The 25,836-nt window shown below is 38.7% G+C and overlaps 2 protein-coding genes across 7 annotated transcripts in view; one reads left to right on the top strand and one right to left on the bottom strand.

Moving 5' to 3' along the window:
• CC2D2A (coiled-coil and C2 domain containing 2A) overlaps positions 1-4,681 on the top strand; it is a 55,565-nt gene extending 50,884 nt beyond the window's left edge. For 2 of the 3 annotated variants that reach the window (XM_053976135.1, XM_053976133.1), the window contains 4 exons: positions 309-431; positions 1,025-1,083; positions 1,543-1,720; positions 2,698-3,457. In XM_053976135.1, coding sequence (XP_053832110.1) covers positions 309-431; positions 1,025-1,083; positions 1,543-1,720; positions 2,698-2,886 — 549 coding nt within the window. In that variant the 3' untranslated portion in view covers positions 2,887-3,457. Of the gene's footprint in view, positions 1-308; positions 432-1,024; positions 1,084-1,542; positions 1,721-2,697; positions 3,458-4,040 lie in introns of those variants that run through there. The other variant, XM_053976134.1, reaches the window with a different exon arrangement.
• A 571-nt stretch (positions 4,682-5,252) lies between these two features.
• Positions 5,253-25,836, bottom strand: part of FBXL5 (F-box and leucine rich repeat protein 5) — a 32,662-nt gene continuing 12,078 nt past the window's right edge. For 3 of the 4 annotated variants that reach the window (XM_053976136.1, XM_053976138.1, XM_053976139.1), the window contains exons 3-12: positions 25,023-25,118; positions 24,066-24,249; positions 21,645-21,827; positions 19,175-19,300; positions 18,546-18,694; positions 18,279-18,361; positions 15,760-16,482; positions 13,490-13,638; positions 7,852-8,033; positions 5,874-5,895 (exon numbers count right to left, since the gene is read on the bottom strand). In XM_053976136.1, coding sequence (XP_053832111.1) covers positions 7,897-8,033; positions 13,490-13,638; positions 15,760-16,482; positions 18,279-18,361; positions 18,546-18,694; positions 19,175-19,300; positions 21,645-21,827; positions 24,066-24,249; positions 25,023-25,118 — 1,830 coding nt within the window. In that variant the 3' untranslated portion in view covers positions 5,874-5,895; positions 7,852-7,896. Of the gene's footprint in view, positions 5,896-7,851; positions 8,034-13,489; positions 13,639-15,759; positions 16,483-18,278; positions 18,362-18,545; positions 18,695-19,174; positions 19,301-21,644; positions 21,828-24,065; positions 24,250-25,022; positions 25,119-25,836 lie in introns of all 4 variants that reach the window. The other variant, XM_053976137.1, reaches the window with a different exon arrangement.

Below are 25,836 nucleotides of genomic sequence, written 5' to 3'. Positions count from 1 at the left end.
AAGCTGACTTGTGTGTCTGCAGTCTTTGCTTGTATTCTGCAAGGTACACTTAAAAAAGCATTAGTGTTGGGGTGCAGCAGCTACCAGACATCACAGCCACAGTACTGGGGTGGGCTCTTGGAAGACTTTAATCAGAATTCAGAAAGAATTGCGCAGCAGTCCAGAGGGGTGGAAATGCGGCCCAGAACAGCAGAAAAAATTGCTACAGGAGGTTAACATTACATAGTATTTTATTGCTATGTAAGTGGAATGTGTTCCATAGGTGTTGATTATATGCTGAAAGCTAAACCAAATTTGCTTTCCTGCAGATTTGGTTTAATATGCAAGAATATGATTCCCCAGGAAGGATATATTTTGATATCAGCAAACCAAAACATTGGAAGCCTTTCTTTTCAAGAAGTTTGCCATTCCCTGGTCTCCGCAGCATTCAGGTATTGATGTATCTACTGCCAACTTCAAAAGAGGGATTGAGACATCATAGACTTGGTATAAAGAAGCACATAATAAGTTCTTTGGACTTCTTTGGTGAAGTATATTTATGTAATAGCACTGTTTTTTAAAAAGATTTCCTAGTTACTCCTTTAAAAAATGAAAGCAGGAATACTGAAAAAAGTTGATTTTATACAGAATTAATGTTTTTGCCCTCTAAGATGTCAGAGCAACTATTAACGCAAACATATCTAAAGTAGTAGCTCAGTATTATAAAGAAAAAGTCTCATGGCTCGCTTTTGTCTCATGGCTAAGAAGGCATTTTTTTCAAGCTTTATGAACATCACTAGTAAAAAGCCTGAAATTTCTGTACAGTTATGAATGGTGTAAGCAGTTGAAATTTACTGGGGAAAAAAAACCCTAGAATTACACACAAATACCTAGTTAATTTTTTATCATGTCTCTGTTGAATAGATCCTTTTTGCATAATTGTAAACTTCTGTGAGTATCATCAAGGCAGAAACTCCTGGAGTTACACTGTTATATGTTTAGAAGAGATTGTTGCATGTTTTAATATTTATTTATTTATCACTAGCCTGAAGAACTAACTTACGAGCGTTCGGATAAGGCTGCTGCACTGGAACTGCAGAGCAGGTAATGCTACCTCCAGAACAAGTGCCATCAGTGCTAATACCAGAGCATTCCTAGGTATTCATGCCTAGGTCCTAAAAATCTGCTTTCAATGCCAGGAGAATGGCCTAAAAAATCAGAAGCTATTGTTTCAGGGCTTTTTAAAATTCTCTTTCTTCAACAGAGATTGCCAGATAGAAAGAGCTAATAAGTCATTGCTTTATCATTTCACAAAGAACAAAATGCTGTGGGGGGATGAGAGGAGAGGGTGTAAACTAAAAGGGGTTGTAAGCCTGTGGCTTTCCATGCAGACACTGACAATGCAGACATTACTGCACAACTATGTTGGCTTTTCTGCACTTTTAGTGAGCAGTAAGTTTAACTGAGGTTGTGTGTGGTTCTCAGAAGCTGTACTGTCTGCCAAGGGAGATCAATTCGGATGTCCAATACTAGAATTGTAATAATCAGTCTATCTGATTGCAGGATTGAAAAAATATTAAAGGATAAGATTATGGAATGGAGACCAACACGCCCAACACGTTGGAACAGATACTGCACCTCCACCCTCCGTAACTTTTTGCCGCTGCTGGAACAAAATCAAGGCAAAGATGTAGAAGATGACCATCAGGCAGAGCTGCAAAAACAGCTGGGAGATTACAGGGTACACTTGTGAACATAAATGGCTTGTGCATAGCAGCAAGAAGTTAAATCCCTAGGGTTTAGTATCACCACTCTATGGTATAGAAGAGTGTCCGAGGCTAGTTATTTCTTCTACTACCAAAATTCACAAGAGATTTTATACCAAAGAGAAACCATTATAATATTCATAGAGTGAAGGAGTGATGATCTGGTTTATTTCATTTGTAATGTTGAAGATAAAACAACGATGCACCCAATTAAATTTATATTCTTATGTTCAGCAGAAACATGTATTGCTGCACAACAGCCACTACTCCAGTACATCAACACCAGTGCAGTCTCCCAGCACCAGCTGCTATGGGGCAGATTGTGCAGCAGCTCTCAGGGTCAAGTAGGAATCTGCTGCTGGTGCTGAGTAGTGCTACACAGAGTCTACTTACAGGTGCAGGAGCCCACACAACATGCTTTTCTTCAGTTTTCTAGTCTTTGCTACACTCTGTAAACACAGAACAAAATTGACTGATGTGTTCACTGCAGCCACTGGCGTGCCTGTGCATTATTCCTCCAGGCTGTTGGAAGGGCCTTCTGCTTTCTACATGGAACACCAGTGACAGTACTGGCAGCTCTGGCCAGCTCCAAAATGAGTTGAGGTTTCAGTTCCTGTTGTGCAGGAGACAATTGCTCAAATCCCAAGCCAGGAGAACAGAGTGATTTATAACCAGATGCAATAAGAAAAAAGCAATGAAGCTCTACTATATGTGTTCATTAATATAACTTTATTCTAGTGAATTCTAAAGAACTATGGCAGAAGCTTGCCTGGAGTATGAGAAAAAGGGAGTTACTATCAAAATACAAACATAGGTTCTTCTATTGCATCACCTCAGGCTGGCAATAGAGAAGATAATTTGTTTTACTCAGCGTGTAATTTTTTCAAACTATGTATTTATTCAGGTGCCTTCATTTTTTTCTTCTTATGTTTTCTTTTCTTTCTTTTTCCAGGTCTCTGGATTTCCTATTCATATGCCATATTCTGAAGTGAGACCTTTAATAGAAGCTGTGCACAGCACAAGAGTTCACACCATTGATGTTTCCAATGTTGAATTTGCTCTGGCTGTGTATATTCATGCTTATCCCCAAAATGTTCTCTCTATATGGATTTATGTTGCTTCACTTGTGCGAAATAGGTAATGTAGAGCAGTCTGAATACTGCAAAAAATTTGCTTATATAGGTGTAAATATATTATGTCTCTCACTGCTGAACTATTCCAAGTATTTTAAAAATCAAATGACAACATGATTTTTAGTAGCTTTATTTGCCCTAATACTAATTACTGCTAAGGAAGAGACTGACAGCATAAATTTCCAGTACTAATAGGTGATTTTTATATAGTCTTTTATAGCTCCCTCTGGGACCTCACACTCTTAAAGCATTACACATGTCCGCATATAAGTGACAGTGCAGAGTAAAATGTTTCCTTGGTATCCCTGTAGCTAATCAGTTTATCTACAGATGTTCTTCCTCTTCAAAAGACACTTGTAAATAAAAACATTTCCTGTACCTCAGTTCCTGAATTTTTAGCTATGAATAAATTTCATATACCTAAGAGCCATCAGTGAAGAGTCCATACTTCAATTTTTGAGAGGCTGCTTCATATCCTGCTCTGTATTTTATGTCTGTATAATGCCAGCACCATTTCAGGGTGGAAGACATTTTCTTAAGAAGTTAAAGGATTTAATAAATATTTGTATTAAACCTTAAGCAGAAGGTCGTTCCTTTTATACAAAAATTTGATTAAATTACTTTCGAGTATGAAATCCTTGTCTGCAAGTTAGCAAACTTGCAAGTAGAAGATTATCAAAAGAATACTTAACTAAAAGCCAAATTCACTTACTAGTATGTAAGTAGTTGTGTTCAGTGTTCAGCAGGACCCTGAACTTGCCTTTGTTGAATTCTGGATGGTTCCTTTCTGCCCGTCTCTCCAACCTGCCCAGGTCCTTCTGAAGGGCTGCACAGCACCCAGGGGGACCAGCCCAAAGCTCCTCCCAGCTTTGTGTTGTCACTGAACTTGCTGAGGAGGCATCTGGACCTTCATCCCAGTCTCTGATGAAGAAGTTAGCCCAGTATTGAACCCTGGGGCACACCCCTAGAGACAGACCTCCAACTAGACCCTGTGCCCCTGACTACAAACCTCTGGGATCTTCTGTTCAGCCAGTTCTCAATTCACCTCGCTGTCCACTCACCCAGTCCACCATTCCTGACCCTATCAGGAGGCTGTGGGAGGCTGAAAGCCTTGCTGAAGTCAGAGTAGACAATATCTACTGCTCTCCCCTTATTCCTCCAGGTAGTTTTTTCATCATAGAGAGAAAGTGGATTGGTCAGTGAATCCATGCTGACTATTCCTGATCACCTTCCTGTCATCCATGTGAAGAGAGATGGCCTCCAGAATGAGACACTCCATTGCCTTTCCAGGGACAGAGGCCATGCTGAATGGACAGTAGTTCCTTGGGTCCTCCTTCTTGTCCTTTTTGAAGGCCAGGGTGACATTTGCTTTCCTGCAGTCCTCAGCCAGCTCTCCTGATCTCCATGACCTTTCAAAGATGATCATGAGTGGCCTCACTGTAGTGTCTGCCAGCTCTCTCAGCACTCATGGACTAGCTGAGAGTCAGGGTTGCTGCCACCCTTCTACAAGCTCCACTAGAAAGTACACTGTCATCACATGATGCTTTGCTGGACACGGATGGCATCTCCCAAGTTTATTCCACGGTGTATCTGCAGCTCATTCCATTCTCAGCTGTGTCTACACTCACTAGTGTTTTTCTTACCTTACTCTCCAGTTTAGCGTGACCAAGATGGTGGCAAAATTTGCAGTTTATCGTAACCTCCAGCTCTGCCTGCACACTACCTTCCCAGACACCTAGAATCTTGAAAGCTACTATGTCACCATGACTGATGTTCTAAATAAATACTACTCAAAAGAATTTAGATTACTAGCTTGTACAGTAATTCCTAAAAATTAGGCAGGATAGGAGAAAGAAAACAACCTGTTTGCCTTCCACAAAAGCAGACACCTGCCCCTCCTCTGCTGTAGAAAAAACCAGCCTGCAATTGTGCCAACCATGAGCAGGTGGCCATCGAAGTGTACAGCTTGCCATGGACTACAGTACTCATCCCTCACACAGTGGGCTCTCCCTCATACCAGCACACACACACACACTCATGCACTGCTCATATCTTCCTAGCACACATTTCACTCATCACAACAGAACTTCTGTTCCCTGCCAGTCTCTACTGTCCAGAGAGGAATCTTTTTAACTATCGAAAATGTATTGCTGTCTTTCACAGAGTTCAGATTAATGAAAACTGACTTTCCTGGAAGCTGTTTCAAAAATGCAACTTAGCAGAGTCATGGCACCATAAAACCAAACCAAAACCCCCATGTACACTGTACTGTTCACAGCTCTGCAACCATGACAACACCCACCCACCTGCCCAACCTCTGCAGCCCTCTGGCATGGCACTCTAGAAGTGTAGATACTCAACTGCTGCACACATGTTTTATAGGTGGGAATGTTTTATTTATGTCTTTCAAGCCCAAATACAAAACCAAATGCAAAAGGAAGGTGGCAATTTCCCTAATTTTGCAATATAAAGAACAACTTCAGGATGAGAGGAAAGGGGAAGAAACCAGGCTCCTAAAGATGTACAATTGTTACCCAAATGCAAACAGTAAAATTCAAATTCTCTGCAGAGGTTTATATTGTACTTACGGATTTAAAATTAAAAAAAGAAAGTCACCTAACACAAAATAATTCAGTAAAGTACAGTTAAGTGCCAAAACTTGAATAAAGTGGCCTTAAAAAAAAATCCGAAGATTTTCCCATCTTCCCCAAATTATGTAAAATAAAACCCAACACCCTTCAAGCCAAATGAGGTTGTGAGATTGTTACAACACTGTACAGTACACTCATAATTAAGATTCTGAAGTTGTGGGCAGGGTCAGGCTAGTATAACAAGTCTCACTCCAAGGATTGTTAACACAAGATGCGAGCTGTAAGTAAAGTGCATGAGAGGAAGCCTGCTCAGCTAAGGGAAGTAGACCGAAAGATCAGATGTCAGCGGTCATTCGCCAGAGCGGCAGCAGGCCCGAAAACCACACTGCAAATTCTGGCATCCACTGGCGGTTTCAGCATGAGGACCTGCACAAAAACAACAGAAACGTGAAAAGAAGGAAAGGCCACTCATTTAGATTCATAACTCTCATAAACAATGCACTACACTTTATTCAGTACCGTGAAGTCTGAAATGCTGCCAGTACTATCATGGTGTAAAAACCTCACTGGGAACAGGTATTTTTCAAGAGATTTTTGTTCCATAGCTTAATCCTATGAAGATAACGCATCCCAAATTACACAGAAGTACCATAAGCAACTCTAAATGAGCAACTTTACACAAGCTGCCATAGCTCCAGAACTGAGTGGTTCTGACAATGTATTTTTAATTCCCATTTTTCAAATTCAGATGATCATTACTACAGAAACTATAACCTCCAAAACTGTCTGTGGTAATGGAAACAGTTTTTTAGCCTGGAAGGTTTTTTTTTTTTTCTTCCACGAGCACTTCATGGTTGGCCAGGCTCTCACATACTCTTAACTGGAAATTCAAAAACTAAAGACAGTAATCACCTTAGTATCGCTGCAGTCATCAGAAGCCATAAGGCTAAAAATGAGCCATTCAGAAAAAAAGAATGAGTTGCAAGCACAGAAAGCACAAACCAACACTGTAACTCTACCCACCTCCACTTACCTTCACTTACTCCTTTCACGTAAAATGTTAAAGTGACCATGAGATAAGAAATTATTGTATTTATTCAAACAGGGTTTTATTTCCTTCAGCCATATGCCTGCTTTGAGACCCATTTACACTCAGGCTGGCTGAACTCTGGCACCTGACAAACACTGGAAGTGGGTTGCTGAGCCAACTCAAAAAAGGTGGTGAAGACTTAACCAGGACAACACACATTTTCCCCATTTGTATGAGAAACAAATCAACAAATATTTCAGGTGTTTTTAATGTATTTAGAAATTCTAATAAAATCTTTTAATGAACTAAGGCACCATGCCATATCTGGCTTTTTTTACCTCCTTCAACAGTAAAGCCATAATTCAATTGATTTCCAAGAATCTGGAGTCTTGAAACCAGCTTCCTACTTCATGCCACAGACCAATAAGCAATACTCTATACTGAAAATAAGTTAAGATACATGAGACTGAATAAAACCTGAAACTGTAATAAAAGACTATGGTTACAGTATAGTGAACTTTTCATTGGTCAATAAACTCATTTTCCTTTTCAGATCTTTTTATTCAGCTGAACTAAATTTTGATCCTCCATGCCACTTACGAGCTAGAGTTTGAAAGCTTTTTCAAAAGTCCTTTATAAAGGAGACTTGGTGCTTCTGAACAGCTGGCTTAGCAGAGCATGTTCTGTGCAGCAGCATTTTCCAAGTCGTAGCTGACCTTCCCGAGCACTGCTACAACTATACAGCACAGCAATGATTCTGAAGCAACTGTCACATTTCTAGCAAAATGCTTGTTGACAAAACATACAGAACCGCAACATCCCAAGAAAGGGAATTCTCAGTATAATTCAGTATTTTTTTCCATTCTTTTCTTGCTCATTTTGTTATTCCTCATGCTCCTAACTGGAACATACAAACTTCTAGGTTTGACCAATGCTCCATCTAACGCTACCTTCACCAATGGCAACAGCAACTGGTGTCTAGGGACATGATATAAGCCTATCACGCACACCTTTTGTGTTTTTCCAGCACCCCAACTGTTGCATCAGGGACACTTAAGTCCATTTCCTTCAGTATTTGTTTATGGCTCAGTTGTGCATGCGGGTTTTTAGCCTCTTTTTATATCTCCTTCCACAATTCTGCACAGGACCAAATTCCAGAACTTCACTACACTGTGCATCTGTGTAAAATTCACCCAGTGCCCCTGAGCTCTAACACTGCAAAATTTGGAGAACTACCACTGCACATTCACCTCATCTACTGCTTTCCCAGTTCTGTAACAGTCATGCCCCCTTTTCAGCCATCTCATTCCCAGACTGAAACATCCAGCCTTTTGAGTGTCCAGTTCCCTAACTTTTTAGAAGGCCTCTTCTGTATCTTCTGTAACTCCATGCTCTCCTCAGGATGGGGAGACCAAACCCGCATGCAGTGCTCCACATGAGAGTGCCCCAAGGCTTCCAGGACCAAGCACAGCACCCTCTATCTTGTTCTCACCACCCTGACGATGGTAACATTGGTGGCTTTTTTTGGCTGCTGCTGCAAATAGGAAAGATCTCAGAATTAGCACCAACAGCTCTCTGAAATCATTATCTCCACACTGCACCTGCCAGCTTTGAATTCCATTTCATGCAATCACAGTTTGATTACTCCCAGCCACCCAGACCTTCAACCACACATACAGCTATTAGTGAAGCTTCTAGAAATCATCAGTATCATTACTTGAAGACCACAGAGCACCACTCAAAAACGTGGAAATTACTGTGTGCATTTCTTACACCACAACACAAGGGAAATGCTGAGTAAGACTGATCTCAGCACAGAACTCTTGGGAGGGGAACAGGGAGAAAGCTGTCACCTCCCAGGTTCCTCTCCTAACAGCAACCATTAAGCCCTTTCTTCCCATCCTTTAGTTTTTAGGATTATCTTTAGGATTATCTTTAGCTTTCAGTTTTTAAATTTAAATCACTTTAACAGCAACTTAAAATCTGAAAAATTTGGATACTTCTAAGTAAATTGGACCATCTGAAAAGCTTTTATGTTCATTTCCCAATTTATTAGGCACTGACTTACAAATTACATTAAGCATATCACAGTGGAATTTCACCCTTCTTCCCACACTGCATTTCTTGCCCCATGTCTAATCCTCATACCAAAACTAACTTTCCTTTATAGCCTGTAAGAAAGAATTCAGATAAAATGAAACATTGAGGGTTCAACTGTATCTTCTGAAATCTGCCCTCCCTGAATTCTTTCTTATATGGGCAATTCCCATCATTTGGAGGGTATTTTATGCTCTTATTATAACAAGGTAGTCAATATCATTAATGGCTGTTTTAACAGTAAGGCTATCTGGGTTTGAGTTATTTATGGTTTGACATGTCAGTTGATCTCCTCCATCACAAGTCATTTACCTCCTCTATAAAATCCCTACTGCTTAGTTTGTTCTTTTTTACATTTGGAACAGACAGCGAAATTCAAATGCCTTTACTTTTGATAGCCATGGACACTGGGTTTGTTTCCCTGGATTTATTTACTACCACTGACCTTTGGCTACATCTCTTTGGCTTTGTAACCTCTGACTTACCCAGTCTTTGCTACTGACCTCATTTGGACTAGACTTTGTTTTAGAATTCTCTCTGTTTAAATTCAAATGGCCTCTTTAATCTTGCCAAAAGAACACTGTCTTCTGTTTCCTCTGGACTCTGTATATGAGGTCTCCAACTCCTGTCACCTCATTGATGCATTAGGTTAAGCAATATGGTAACCGCATATATTCCTTTCATATTGTCCAGTGTGATGGTCATTTCAACACAACAGTGGAGATGAATCACTTCCATAGAATCACAGGATAGTCTGGGTTGGAAGGGACCTTTAAACATCATCTAGTTCCAACAATCAGGCATATCTTCAGTTAGATGAGGTTGCTCAGAAATCCCTTTCAGCCTAATCCCAAATGTGCCAGGGATGAATCCTGCACCATCTTTCTGGCAACCTCTTCTACTATCTCACATCTTCATTTGCCCATTATTGCTTTCAGCACAGCCCAGTTAGCAATGCACTGGGTATCTAGGAGGACACTGCTCCATACAGCAATTTCACACACTGCACACTTTGAGGACCAGCTGATGATTTTGAATGAACTTTGACAGTTTTGATGGGCAAGTATAGCAAGCAACCACTGGGTATTGCAGTGTCAGGTTCTGGCTCATGTAATAAAACATCCTGACACGGATGAGCCAGATGGACTGAACAAGGAGCCCAAAATGTAGTCTTTTAAAACAACATGTGATAGAAATGTGGGGAAGGAACAGTACATGCAGTGGATCATAAGGTGAAGCGTATTTCCCTCTGTGAAGGGTCCCTCTGTGAAAGCCTAGTAAGTGCTAGCAGTGAAGGGCTAAATTAAATGTGTTTTGGGTTCACCTGGGAAAGCAAAGTTAATCAGATTCTCATCTAAGCTGACACAGTCTACGTTACTGGTTTAGTTACTACTAAAGTGGATTACTGTAATGCTCTTTACATGCACATCTGATTACTCAGATGCTTAGGGGACTCAGAATAGAGGTGAGGTCTCTGTACTTGTGGTGAACACATAAACACATTTAGTAATATAGGAGAGGAGCAGAACTATTTGATTACTCCATTTTGTTACATGTACTAGTAGAACAAAAATTAGTCAGAATTCTCTAGAATGAAGTTTGGCATTCCACCAAGAACACATGACAACACAGACCAAGACCATATTAAAAGAACCACTCCTGCCAGCATAACCAGCTGCCACCACCATATAATATCCTTTCAGAGATTTGTGAGTACACTGGTAATCTGTAGAATTCAGACTGAGACCTACACTTGGAACACTGTGTTCCCATGTAAGTCTGCACACAGCAGTCTGTACAGCTTAAAAGAACTTGCAAAGTCTTGGCTTGTCTGCTGAAAGACAGAGCAACTATGACCAGTGACATTTTAAATGCCGGAAGACTGAATAATTAGAATCAAACTTTATTTCATTAATGCCCTATTTCTTTAATTACAGAACCCGAGGACTACATAATTTAAAAAAAACTCTAGAAACTGAAAGCATACTTAAATGCTGCAAAGAGCTACTGCTGCAGAAATTAGGGAGCCCCATTTTTATAATGCCAAAGCTGAAAGCACTCAATGCTTTAAAACAGAGAAATAGGTCAGAAGAATGGACACAGCTGGACAAAACAGCCTTAGGAAAATAAGAATTCAGTGGCAACATATAACTCAAACATTAAACTCCTCTTGCTGAGTTCAGTGTGATCCAAAACCAAATTTGTTTTAGACAAATGAAATCAGCCATTAGAAGGGATGTACACTGACAGCTTTGTTTTCAGCTGCAGCTGAGGGTTATCTAACTCCAAGTCTCCAGCACTGTGAAAAGTATAAGAGATCCTAAACATTAGTATGCAAAACAAAAACTGAAGTGAAGCTAACAGTAAATCAACACAAAACAGATCTGGAAGCGTATGCAAATTCATGGCTTCTGGTCATAAAAACTGTACCATGTTACTGGTGTGCAACAGCAGTCAGACTCAAACCCAACTACTACACCATAGCTGCTCTACCTTTCTAGTCTTGCTGTACTAAAAAGGTAGAACAGCACCTGCTGAAAATACAAAAATTGCGACCAATGTGCCTACCAAATACGTGCATCAAGCCCTCCACAAAGAAATTCCAATGAAGCTGGGTTGTGTCTAAGGTTCCATTAGGCTTAGTGTTTATAGGAAAAAAAAAAATCTGAAAATAAGCTGCAGGTAAAAGTAAAGCCCTTATTCATCAACAGATGACAAAGTTGTATCTTTATTATTCATAGATGGCTAAATTCCATGCTGTTGGCTCCATTTTTTTTTTCTGTAAGACCAACAGGTTTTCCAACCTCTGATCTCAGAGTACACCTCCTTCCCTGAAAACAATCACTGGTAAGCTGGTGGGCAAAGAAAATAATGAAATTATTCTGTACATGCTTATAGATCAGTAAACTTTGTGCAGCAGTTAGTAATACAATCTGTAAATGTGCAAATAAACAAACAGCTTCAGATCGGGATTGATTTAAATGAAACAGCTACTGCTTCCCCTAGTTACTTTGGAAGTTCCAAACGATACAGAAACAGCTACTGTAGGAATCCTGCTGCCCACAGAATGGAATAACGCATCAGTTTCACACTGAACAGCCCTATCACAATGAAGTTGGATTGAAAATGCAAGGAACAAAACCCAGACAAAACTGCAGGGAATTCATTTATAAAAGCTACTTTCCATAAAGCCACGAATTTCTGAGATGACATTATTTCTTCACAGATGTAATAAGTCAGACCATTACAGCCTCACTGTCCTGTGCACTTCTCTCTACAGGAATAACTGTTGATCCAAAGCCATGCATGATGCTTTAGAGAACTAAGCAGAGCTTATAGGCTCACAGATTCCAGCAGGCAGCAAAAGAAAGGAATAAAACAGGAAGAGGATCAGACAACTTTACAGAATAATTAAAAAATATTCTGTTTAAATTTAAATAATTTCTTGAGGATACTATGAAACAGCTAAGCTTAGAAGTGGTGAACTCCCACACAGATTTGGGCTTTGTAAACTCATACAAAGACGTTATGATGCATGTCATAGGGACAAGATGAAAAACAGAAATGTCTGAGAACAAATTATGTCTGGTCTTACTGACAGAAGTACAAACAGAGGAAAAGTAGCAAGCAATCAGATGTAAAAGCAACAGGATTCTAACTGGTCTTTGAAGACATCTTTAAACTCAACATAATGCAGGAAAGAGAGTCAGTGAAGGATTTTTTTAAAAAAAGAACCTTAAAATTTTCAGGTGGAATGAAAGACAACAGAAAATAGTTTTTTAAATGCTGTAGTCTAGACAGAATGCAAGGAAGTAACAAAGAGCAAGCGTCTCTAAAGAAAAAAAAAAGCAGTGTCAAAAAAGTGTATAAAGTGCAAAAATTATGGAAACAAGATAAGATTTAATACTTTTACTTCTAATATTATGATCCAATCCAAGTGCATCATCTTGTATCGATTTCAATGGATTGAATACCTAAATATCAGTACAGATTTACTTGCAATACCAAAGCTCTGGCATCTGGTACACCCAGGCTGGGGCTGCATCTCAATACAGATGCAAATTATTGAGCTGGACACCATGAACTACCAGGAAATACACTTTTGGTTTACACACAATTAGATGTACAGGCCTGTGAACTCGGTTATCATCATCTTTTTCCCTTGCCTTCTGTTGCACTTACCTGTTTTAAATTCACACACAGAATACCAGTCACACCATGGCTCCCATCTCTAATGCTAGGAATGCTTACTGGACTTAAGAGACTGAATTCCAGTGTGGTAAACACTGAAAAGACTTGCACCATGAACAGACTTTATGCATTTATACAGATCCTTCTCCAGCTTAGATCCATCCCTAAGTTACTGACTCAAGCAAAACCAGAAAAAAAAACTGAATTACATTTTCCATAAGGACATATGATGGTAGAATCAAAAATATCCTATACTAAAACTAGTGCAATATGGGAGGTTTGCATGACAAAACACACATCACTGGTTTCCTAAAAATCTCTGCTTTGGTACCAACCTAATGAAGCCTCTGTCTGAGGTTATGACCATACAGAAAACATACCACTGGATGGTTTACAGTGGTAATAGCAGCTATATGGAGACTTACTTTCTACCCCTATTAGTTATGCTAAACTAAGTTAAGAGATACAGGCACTAAAAATGCTTTCCTATGTAATACAGAACTGTACTAATATTACAACAACAACCCCAAAAACTAGGTAAAACTGATTTAACAGTCAAAATTTTGTAATTAATCTGTGAAACCCAGTGCTACACAGACATTAAAAAAAGGTGAGGTTTTGGTGGTTCTTTTTCTTCTAAAAAGTCCCTACACCAAGCATCGCTCCCCAGAAAAGTATCACATCTTCATAGAAAGACATTACCGTTAATGTTGTCACAGTAGTAAAAGTGTTCATCTTTTAGAGAGGGACATGCAGAAACTAACTCCTGCAGGCCTGCACCAGTTACAGTGAGACACCCCGAGAGGTTCAGGTGTTCCAAATGCGGCAGTCCTCCTCCCAGAGTCAATGCCCTGTGGACACACAGAAGAGACGCGTTAAGAGCCCGCACGGCAAGCACTGACAAGTGCCCCATTGCATCACCCATCACAGACCTACTGCACCTCTTCCAACAGACACACCTCCAATGAACTACTGAGTTTTAAACCTGGCACTTCCACACTCTCTTTTAAAGGGGGATCACCCCTGAAGCCACACAACAGACCTGAACAGATTTCTACATGAGCTAACAATTCCATAGAAAAACTTTAGTGGGAAACCACTTTTTTATGGATGACACCAGAGATGACAGACTATTTTGAAGAATTACAAAGCCATTCTTCTTCAAAATACCAATTATTTTGTCAGCTCTTCCAAGGTGATGTATATTCCTCATCTAACACTAAAACATGACACTCCCAAGTTTGGTACATTATGCTTCCCAAAGTTTGACCCTTTTTTTTCTTAAACTTATTTTGGAATCCAAATTTGTGTTTTCCTAGGACTGACAGCAGAGCTTTTCTCTGCCAACACACCATCTTATTGTTCAAATTAAATTCTCTTGCTTTCTCTGAGTGCAAGAGAATTTGGCTGCTGATTCAAGAGGCACAGAGATGTACCACACCTGAGCAATTATTCCACATGAACCTGCTCTCTGCAGCCAGCCCAAGTTCAAGCAAAAACAAGCTCACTCACCTGAAAAAAAACCACCAGGCTTGAATCACCAAACTGTAGATTCAAGCCAGGACTTAAAATTGAAGATGCCTTCAGAGCATCACTGTACAAGTTTCTCCTGTCAGCAGGGAGAAGCAGAACTGCAGGCCACAAAACCAGCTATCAGGTAACAACTTATATGAAGTAAACGGACTGGCACATGTTTGTATTAGGGGGTTTCACTCTCTTTCCCCGGGGACTTCAAGTATTTTTGTGACTACAAGAAGCACTTTTTGTAACACAGTCTCAGCTTCTAAATACTTTTACCCAAAAAGCACCAATAGCAAACCAGCAATGCAATTAAATCCTTGCTGTGACTCAGTGACCAACTGTCCCTTTGCTCCCACACTCTGAGTCATGAAAAACCAGACCAGTAATATGTAAAATACATACAGCACAACCTAATCAGCACGCAACAAAATTTGTCAGGACAAGTCTGCTGCAACACTCAAAGAGAAACAAGCTCCAACACAAAGCTCAGATATCTGAAGCATACCCTGAGGAAGGGTAAGACTGGTGAGTGAGTGAGTGTCAGAAGAATCATAGGAGACATCTGAATAGCTGTACTTGTGAACATCAAATGGGGACAAAATCTCAGGAGAGACAAATTGATGCCAGCAGCACCTCACACTACTCCTCAGTATACTACAGCAAATAGCACAGGAACCAGACCTGTGTTCCAGACCCTTCCCCAGCTCTGCTGCCCTTCTCTGGGTGTAGTCCAGCCCCTCAATGCCTTTCTTGCAGTCAGGAGTCCAAAAGTGAGCACAGGATTTGAGGTGTGGCCTCACCAGTGCCAAGAACAAAGGGACGGTCACTGCCCTGGTCCTGGGCACACTATTGCTGGTATAGGCCAGGTGCCACCTGGGCACAGCTGGCTCGTGTTCACTCGCTGTCAAACAGCAATCCCAGGTCCTTTTCTACCAGGCTGCTTTGCAGCAAACTCTGCCCCCAGCCTGTAGCACTGCCTGGGGTTGTTACGACCCAAGGGCAGGACCTGGCACTTCATCTCATTGAACAGACTGGCCTCAGCCCATTGATTCAGCCTGTCCCTAAATTATGTTAATTAAGATGTTACTCCAGTTTTACAGAGTTTCAAGCACACTGCAGGCATAATGAAAAAATTGGTGAAGCAACACAATTTCTTAACAATAAATCACTAAGAAATCTAAAATCATTAATACTCTATAGAACAACAAATTCATAAAAACACTTGACTTCAGAAGACAGATATAAAAGATTTTACTGTTCTCTCCAAAAGAAAAGCTGGAAAAAGTTTTCAAGTCTAGTACTGTAACTATTTAAGAAGACCACTTAAAACTTACCATTTTCTTCAATAAAAATGTTTCTACCGAAATGAGGCAGATTCATCCCAGAATGGCCCAACAAATAAAATTAGTAAAAATATCCGGCAGCAAAATAGTTTGAAAATGTCTCCTCACCTGAGAGCACGGTCTGTTATCTGGTAACAGCCTGACAGACTGAGAAACTGAAGAACTCGTGCAGTCTCTTCCTCTGTTTTTTCACTCCCAGAGTATGCAGAGTCTTTTTTCTCTGACTGCTTAGTCCTTATTGGATTTTTACACAGTGCAGAGGACTCTGGAAGTGCTCGAATAGTTCTTAGTGCTGTGCCAGCACAACAAAATGAGTGACCGCAGTAAATCAAGTCAGTAGAAGCACAGTGCTGCTGCCACCCTCTAGTCCTTAACCCATAAATGTCTCTACTGTAGCACAATGCAGAACAATTAATATGGGATGTTGGTTCCATAAGACAAAATCCTTCAACATTTCTGTGTCTCCACTCTGCAGCATCTTCAATGTCAGCTAAATCATCTGCATCTAGCATCCACACATAAGCAGAACTGAAGTTTTCTGAGCCGTCAGGTTTAGTCCAGTGCTGCTCACCATTTCCTCCCTGAATGAGTTTTTCATTGCTGATTTCATGCAAACCATTATACTTCTGGTTGGACTGCAGAGTAATCTCTCTGTTTTTCCACCAAGTCTTAGTGTTCCTGTTCCTGCAGCTTTTCAGAATACCTCTGGTATGATGAGTTGATATGATACCCAGTGCTCTGGAAATCCTCTCTATAGCCACATCTGTAATTTTTTCACATCCAGACAGATCAAGGTGGCGTAGATTTTGACAACAGCCAACTGAACACCAGCTGAAATCAGAGGGGGGAAAGAAAAGTGGTTTGGTTGAGTAGTGGTGGTTGAGTTTTTTTAGTTTTTGCTCAGAAATAGCTGTTAAGGCTAAAAATATGAAAAAACACTTAACAAGTAAAATACTTGTATTAGTTCACATAATATACAAAGAAGCTACCCCAGACAGATTAGATACTCCAAGTGCTCTGTATATGCCTAGAAAAATTATGTCTAGAGACGTGAAATCATTCATGAATCAGTAACAACTTATATTTCTCCACATACTGAGACTTAAAAGAAGTCCAAATTTGCTATATACTGAACAAATGTTTGAATAATAGATCAAACTGCAAGCACCAAATACACACCTAAGAATTTAAAAAAAAAAAAGTGCATTATACTCACCAGAAGCTACCAAGAGACATCTGAGTTACTAAACATCAAAGTTACTTCTCAAAAGGCTGAAAATACTGAACTAGCAAATTTCACCCCCCCAAAATACATCTGAGATTCCATACTGAGTTTGAAGCCTTGTAACAGTTGTAATTTCTAGAATTTTGAGTTTCTCAAGCTTGGCTGAAATGCCAGTGTACTTGGATCATATGTCCTCCTGTCCTTTCCCATTTCTTCTAGGAATACTAGATGGATTCCTGAAACAGATCCTCTGTTTCTAATTATTTCATCACTAATTAAAAATCAGACTTTTTCATTTTAACAAAAATTTGCTCAGTCTTACCTTTTTCAAGTGGAATAGAAGTTTTATCTACAGTAATATTTTTACATTATTAGCTATAAAATTATGTAAGTGATTTAACTGACCTTTACCTATCCATAGTTAATGTTGTTTTCACTTACTTCTTTAAGTGTATTTACTATAAGTAAAGTTATATTACATTTTAATTTATATAAATATTTTAATTGATCAAATTTTGCTATAAATTTACTATATGTAATTTACTTCTATAAGTAATTATTTGTATTTAGAGCAAGCCAAACTCATTTTCATAGTTACAAATTGGAATGTTGTAAATACAGATATATGATGAGTGACAAATAAAGTAAATTTCACTAGATATTGAAAAAAGCTCACAAAGGTTGACTTCTGAGCTCTGAAAATTCTATAAAGCTTTTATTCCAAATAAGACTTCTTATACAAGCTGCTGGGTGTTGCTACCAGCATCCATGGTGGTAAGATTTTGTGTGGTGTTCACACTACATGAGAGCACTACATGATGTAAATGCAGAACACTGAAATACCCGCTGAGTTTCAATACCACAGTAAGAACCACTGGTGCAGGTTCTGCATCCATACACCATCCCACTGACATCAATGACATTTCTGCAGGCCTCAGTAAAACTCAGGAATCCACAGACAATACACCTAAGTCTTAGAGCTTTGCCTATCATTTCATTTGAGTGTCTGAAATAGCAGTATTCCACACCCTACCAGCTGTAGCAGACCAAGAGAACTTCCTTAACTGAGCAACTCCATAAAAATCTATGGACAAGTTCTTAATGCTAGAGCAAAAACACAACTATTGTTCTGGCTATTGTTATACCTATATACTGATAGGTAAAAAGCATCCAATAGTGAAGACAGAGAATTTTAAATGGCCACTACAAAGTTACATGTTTTACTTGGTATTTCAGTGATTTCTTACCCTAGTTTAGTTCTTAGTTACAAGTCACATGGGAGTTACCAATTTGAATTCTCTTTCTTTCTTGGAAAAGGACTAAGAAATGTTTGAATGTTTCCCCCGCCACTCAAAAACCTGGATTATAATTTTTTTGTTAAAGGAAACAACAATTATCTAACCTTTCAAATACAGAGTCTGAAATATCGGTTTGAGTGAGATCCAAATATTCCAAGTTGGGGCAAAGCTCCAAGATCTGTCTAACCTGAAAAAAGAAAGGAAAATAATCAGTAAAGGTGCAAGCCACTAAGGCTGCACACAGTGTCTAGAGACAACTTACAAATTAGCATTGTTTTGGACTGCAACCCACTTATCCTACCCAAACACATCAGTCATTAATTAAAGACTGCATATCCAAAATTACTAAGTGCAAATTTCAAATTACACACCATTTTGCCGGACACTGCAGAACTGTAGGCCAATACCAATGTCTTCACTGAGGAGCCTACAAGCGGGAGGACATGATGAATTAGGCCATGAAGTAAACGCTTTTCCATTTGTGCTATATTAATGGCAAGTGAATCTTCAGCTGCTTCTTCTGCAAAATTAACCCAGAGAGAAAGACTTAAAATCATTAAAGGACTTGGAGAGAAATATTTACTACAGGTTATGTACTGCTCAGGACAGCCCTGGGCAGCTGTTTCCACCAACTTGCTTTAGATATCAAAATATTATCTCACAGGGCATTTCATATATATATATAGATATATCTATAGCTGTAATTTAACAGCTTGGGACAAGTTTTAAATCAAGCCTAGAGTGCATCAGGATGCAAGATGATTCATCCAAACTTTCTGAAGAGATGAAGCCCAGCCTGTACCTACAGACACATCCCCATAACTCTTCTACCTGCTCTCATGTTTGCTTTTCATAGACAAATTAATTCCAGTCATTAAAATCAGGTGCCTGCTTCTCTTCTACCAACCTCCATCTCCCTTTTTTTCCACTCCGCTTGTTTCTTACAGCCATGTAATCTTCAGGAAAAAAAGAACACTTCACCAAAATCAACTTCACCTACCAGATTCATCTATGTCAGCATCTTCATCCCATTCCTGGAAAGCACGACTTTCATCTTTTCTATTTTTCACCCATTCCTCATCAGGTTCGGTCTCAGTATCTGCTGCAGGACCACTATACCAATCACCTACTCATCACCACCCCCAAAAAGAAGAAGGAAAAAGACATTAATAAAAATTTCTCACTGCAGCAGAAATCAGCACTGATAGCTTTTCAGTGTACTGTGACCTGATTTAAGAGACATAAATGAATTTTGAATTCATCTCAACTAAGACTGGACTAAACCTTAAAATAATTCTTTGTTTGATCTGTATCCTTAAGCTTCAAAAGATTCTTCGAACAGTTTCAGTACCATCCCAGAACTCACAGCCTATTATGCCTGTCTGAGACATGTCCCTGCTTAGTAGGGACCAATACGATCACAAAAATAACAGAAACAATCATGGACTATTTGGACTGTCTGGGTGCTCAAGTTCCTTCCGGTAAATAAACTATTCATCAGCTTTTAGTGTAACACTTGGTTGAAGATATCTTTCTTTTCCTCTAGAATACCACAAATATACAGTTAACCAGCCTGGCTTTAGTCCCTGCACATGACAACTCCAAGATCACAAAACACCAAATTCCAAAAGTATTCTACTTAAAACAGCTACAGAATACTTGTAACGTACATATGACTCAAATCAATACACAGACATTTTTTAGAACACCTGGATGAATGTGAAGATCAACAACAACTCTGCTATTTTAGCTGGTGGAGCACCCCTTCCCCTTTGAGGTTACTGCACAGGCATTAATTTACTTCTACTTTATGGATATATGGAACGCTGGGCTCAGGATAAGCAGCTCTGCTGCCTCCCTTGCTGTACACATACTGAAAAACAAACCACCTTATTTAACTATCTTACAGGGGGGAACCCTACTCTTCCTAAAGCAAGAGCAACTCCTGTTGAGTAGTAGCTAAAAGAACAATGTTTCTTCCATGAATAACACAATGACAATGAAATCCTAATTGATTGTCAACCACGAAGTTTTGGTAACATTTCTCATAATCTTTAATCCACCTTCATATTACATTAGAAGCCTCAGAGGCCTTCTGCGTACTAGAAGGACAAAAAAAGTTAAAAATTTAACTAAGCCTACATAAAAATACAATTCTTTTCCCCTCTCTGTGGCAGCAAATCCCATCTGAGCAGCTTCCACCCAGTTAGAGCACTTCTGTACAAATAACTGTAGTAGTACAATCAGTACATCATGAGATCAGCTTCCTGTTGTGCCAAACCAGGCACTCATTTTAAGCAGTTGCCTATTATCTTTTTTTTTTTTTTTTTTGTTGTGTGTGTGTGCAGCACTGAATTATCAAGACAACTATGTTGCAAATGCAAATTTAAGAATTTGAACTTTGGAGCCCCTCCACTTAGTCTTTGGAAGTTCAGGAACCAAACTACTGCTTTCAGGAAGATTTATCCAAACAAACAAACAAAAAAAAAAAAACAGACCAAGAAGTTATTTAATTCCTCTCTGCCTTGTACAAATTTTAGAAGCCATAAAGAATTTTTTAGTTTTTATGTATCTCTAAAGCTAAGTTACATAAACACAGCTTTTTCTCTTAAAATCTTAAAGGCATACAAAAGACTTATTAAACAGCAGACTTTCTCCTTTTACTGAACGTCACTGTTGTGACAGCACTGTGAAGCCTGCAGTTCCATACTCCAGTGATTCTTTAATACTCATAAATATGGACATAAGGCTACAAATACAAACTAGCCTCATTGGAAAACAGAGTATTTTGTCTATTTGAACAGGTACTTTTGCAAAGGTCACACTTCTCAACAGGAAATTCTAATTAACAGAAGAGTTTGAGGGAAAAACTCTTGAGGGAAAAAAAGTTAAAAAAAAAAAACACTTACTGCAGTAGAAATTACTGAAGTAATATACCTAAAGAATCAATACTAAAACTAAACATTCATTCAGTTTTCTTTGAAGCTTCACTAGATAGTGAGGAAACATTAGAAATGCACTTATTTTGAACTTCCTTTCTGCAGTTACACATTTCATTTCTACCTAGTAACCTAAGAAAATAATTTTACTGATATAAGTCTAACAGCAGCATTTATAAGTCAAAACTCCTTAGATTATTTAATAATTCATATGTTGTATTAGTGAACATATTATTAGCATTCATACAAGCAAAAAAAGGGGCGTTTTATCTCAGTAAAACTAGGTAAACTGGATACAAGATGTGCTCAGAGGTTTCAACCAAGACAACTTCTAGTTTCTTAATTCTACAAGACAGGATGTATGTTTTGGGGATTTTCAACATTCGATCAATTTTCAGGACACTATCCTTGTCAGAAAGATACACCTCACATGCTCAGCTGTCAGGCTCAGCCTATACTAAAACACTCTTTTATACAGGCCCAAAAATTCTGATAGTTGATGTGCTTTTGAAGGAGCTAAATGGAACTTACCTCTGGCCCAGCGAACAGGGTAAAGATGTTTCCACAGAGATCCAGTTTTAGCCAACTGTGACCATTCAGTGCTTACTTGACTACACTGACATAACTCTTGGGGGTTAAGGTAACTGAAAATGGTCACCATTACTTCAGGAGGGAGATTAGTAATATTTGTGGTGTGCCCTGTTACTTCGGTTTCTGAAATACAGAAAGCGTGTGTTAAGGGAAGCACAGCGTCACAGCTTTAATAATAGCAGTGGAACTCACATTTTGACTAGAAAAATCAAAAATATGTCTGAAAAAATTTTAACTGTTAAAGATAGGTATTGGTTTGGCTTTAAAAAGCTTTCACTGTAACAACACCTTGAACAAGAACAACAAACCAACTCAGATTTCTGTTTGCCACTTTCTCATCTGGCTCATTCATTCAAAAAAAAAGTAAATTAATGCTACTCAACCACAGAAAGATGAAAGCCATACCTGCTATAAAGGAAATGCTTTAAGAAAAATGCCTTCTGTTGCAGATGGTATCTGTACCTGGTCTGCCACATTCCCAGGAAACAGTACTAGCACGCAGAACCTACCAGCTGGGACCACTCTCGCTGGAAGCACTCAGCCTCTTGACACAGAAAAGTTCATGCTCAACTCTTTGCACCTGTCTTGAATTCTATTTCTAGCTTTAGCTGCTAGCATTGACAATTTTAACTTCTGAATGGTGAGGAGCCATTCAGGCTGTAAAGTAATAAATACTAAGTACTAAGACGAGATAATACTAAGTACTACATGAGAGACTAAAATTTGACCACTGTAATTAATACTTCAATGGACAGCAGTAGGAACTATTTCTAACAGCTCTCCCTGATCACCATACTGCAAAGAGAGCTGCAAACTATATAAAATAACAAATTCAGAGCTTTGGTTAGTAAGGCCTTTGGCTGTTTTAAGAGATTTTTAATGTTTTATTTCAGAAAAATTTCCTTGAAAAAAGTATTTCTAAAGGAGTTTTCAGAAGTCCTTCAAAATAGCAGGCTTCACTAATAGTGGGATTTCACTTCTAAAGTGCCTAGAACTTTTACAGAGAGAGAAGCACCAGGTTTTTGTTTTGCAAAGAAGCTTCAAAAGTGAGCATAATGTAAACTTTACCACGTGACAAGCTATTGCTACTTCAAAAAATATAATTAAATACAGTTTCACTTGATGAATCAATGTATTTATTTGTACAACTGGCATGCTGCTGCATGAATTACAGAGAATTTCGCAGGAAGATACAGTTAAGCCTGCACAGGACTGCAAGTTATTTTACTTTCTTCCTTTTCTTAAAAATTAATGAAAAACACATGTTCTCCTCTCCCAAAGCCTAGAACACAATAATTACAGAATTACTATTGTCCCAAAACTGCTATTCCAGCTAGATTTAACAGCAATGCCACAAAGCTACGTCTGTCACATTCAGCTGTTAAGACTCAACAGTATTTCACAGAATGGACCATGATCTTTTCTGAAGGCTTCACCTGGAGGGCAGAAAACGACCAGTTGAGTAGTTCAGAGAAGTTAAGTTTTATCAAAAAAAAAAATCTGATTACAGAGTAATTTGTCAAGTTTTTCTAATGAAAGCAGCACATCTTATCAACATCACAAACTCAGTCCTTGAAAGCTCGCTCTACATATCAGACTCACACCAGCATTACACTTCTGGTACATTAACTCCCCTTCCTTGGGGCATCAGTTCTTTTTTGTTAAGAGAGAAAACTGTAAATACTGACAACTTAGGCTGATTCAGCAGTCATAAAACGAGCCTGAAGTCTACTTTAGTAGTTATTTATTCTAAGTTTCACCAGAAAAGGTAGTTGGAGATAAATGCAAATTAAGTATCCAGTTTCAGAACACACACTTCCTCTGACTTATTCACATGCTGCACAGATTCATTCACTTGCATTACTCACAGGTCCTTTCTCATTCCTGAGAGGCCCAGGAAAGTTAGGTAGAGGAGTTGGGAAGGTGAATGCTTTTAATTTGAAATATTGTCACTTGGATAACTATTCTGTTATTAAAACATCAATACAAAAAGCTTACAAAGATGTCCTAAAAAACAAGAATGAAATGCAGAGTCTGCAAATAGAAAATATAATTTCAATGGAAACATGAAATTAGAAGTTAATTACACTTTCCATCTGTTTATTGTATGAAATATTAACATGGGAGGGAAGGGAGAAGACGACTGTTGAGAACAGGTAAACAGTGAAGCACTATCTACATTACAACCTGCCAAGATGCCCGTATCAAACAATTAAGTATCTGAAGTTTCAAAACTGGTTTGCAGATACACCCATTTTATAAGAACTACTCTTTCTGCCTGTACATCACTAGTTACATCACTAGGTGTGGTTTTTTAGAAAACAACTGCAGTTTGAAAGTTACTTTAACTAGATACTTCACCTTGATCTGCCTTCTCATCCACAGAATACTTAAAGACCTTCTGAAGCTCTTCTGCTTGATTCCACTTACTGAGACCTCTGAATTCTGCAGCCTCTTTCTGTGAGCAGTGCTGTGCAATTACTTTCTTCTTAATATCTTTCAGCTCTTCATAAGTGAAGTATTCCATCAACATTGGCTGAAAAACCTAACACAAAGGAAAAAGGGAAAAAAAAATCTGGTGCTGACATAAATAGTCAATAGACCTACCAACGGAGAATTTCCTGTTTCAAATTCTCTCAAAGTAAAACATGTCATGCATTAAGTGAACCTAAGGACAGGACCATGGAAGTTTTAAATTCTAAGCCCCTGCTTTCTAACAGATCATAGCACAGTATCAGGCAAGCTGTTTAAATTGTTTTCCCCACCAGAATAACGAAGGGATTAAAGTTGCTTAACCCATATAACTTATCAAGGTACTCACATGGAAAGTAGCAAGGAAGGAAAACATGAGAAAAGACTTCCCATGGACAGACTTAAGAAGATGCCTCCCAGTTTTTGGATACCCATAAATCATCAGACTGGCAGTACTAGTCTATGTTTCAAATATAGGTCACAAGTTGTTTGGGAGTGTCAGTTTGAGTCATGAAGCACTGGTTTACAGGACGTCTCTTTTCTCATTTAGGTTTTGCTACATATCCATTTAAACTACTTGCTGCAAACAATCCTAGTCCAAATGGACTTCTGTTACCAATTTTTTCAAGAACTAGAATTTCAGCATAAACTTCCTATATACTCAGTTTCAGAACATGTCACTTTCCAGAGTACTAAACAATGACACCACAGTCCTGAAGGTAAATTAGCATAGTAATAAAAACGGAGAACTAAAAAAACAATGTACCTCTAAGTCATTTGTCCCTATTCAGTTCCTCCAGACCCCAAAGAAGATCTTAATCACATTTGAAGAAAATCTGTACCTACCTCCTCTTCCTCTTTCATATGAGGAAGGAAATCCCTGGTAAAGGCTTCCAATCTCTCCTTCAGCTGTTTCGCATAGTTTAGCTGTTCATATTCATTCTGAGAAGAAAGCAAAGACTTAATGGTTACCCAATCTCATCCAGTCATCCAAGGATTGAACTGTCCAATAAAGTAGTGGTTCAAAGGAAAGCCCATTATGCCCTTCCCATGTATGCAGCAGGTTTGCTCTATTTCATGGTAAGAACGTGCTTACTTAATGATGCTGACACTGTGTACTGGCCTGTTAACAGGCAGAGCAAAGAATTCTCTTCTTGCCTGAGCCCAATTTATTGTCTTAGCACATATGAACTCATTTCTCTAATCCCATTTTTACTCTGGAGCAAAGACTGAAATCTGCCAATCTACAATCTCACAGAAAGTTCAAAGTAGTAGCAGACTAATTTAAGTATTTGCATGGTTTGTATATAAAGTGTTCTAGGAAAAAACAGCTCTACTTAATCTTTTAACTGAACACATTTTACCTTAGTCATTCTAAAATTCTAACTTTTAAATTATAATCAGAATTTACAGTCAGACTTGCTGTACAGATTTTTACTTTGGAAATTGAAAGAACTCTTAAATAAAGATGTAACTGACTTGTAAACATTCAAGTTCATCCAACCTCATGTATCCATTTGTTACATTATTCTCTGAGTCACTAATAAGCAGCTAGTTCTGAAAACTGCCCAGTAATTGTAACACATTAAAGTTCCTTCTAACTCTTACTGTAAATGTTGTTTTTCTTTTCAAGCTTCTACAACATCAAGAAACCGTGACT

This window comes from Vidua macroura, chromosome 4 (genome assembly GCF_024509145.1).
Source record: "Vidua macroura isolate BioBank_ID:100142 chromosome 4, ASM2450914v1, whole genome shotgun sequence".
Taxonomy (NCBI): Eukaryota; Metazoa; Chordata; class Aves; order Passeriformes; family Viduidae; genus Vidua; species Vidua macroura.
This window is presented reverse-complemented; position numbering and strand designations above follow the sequence as displayed.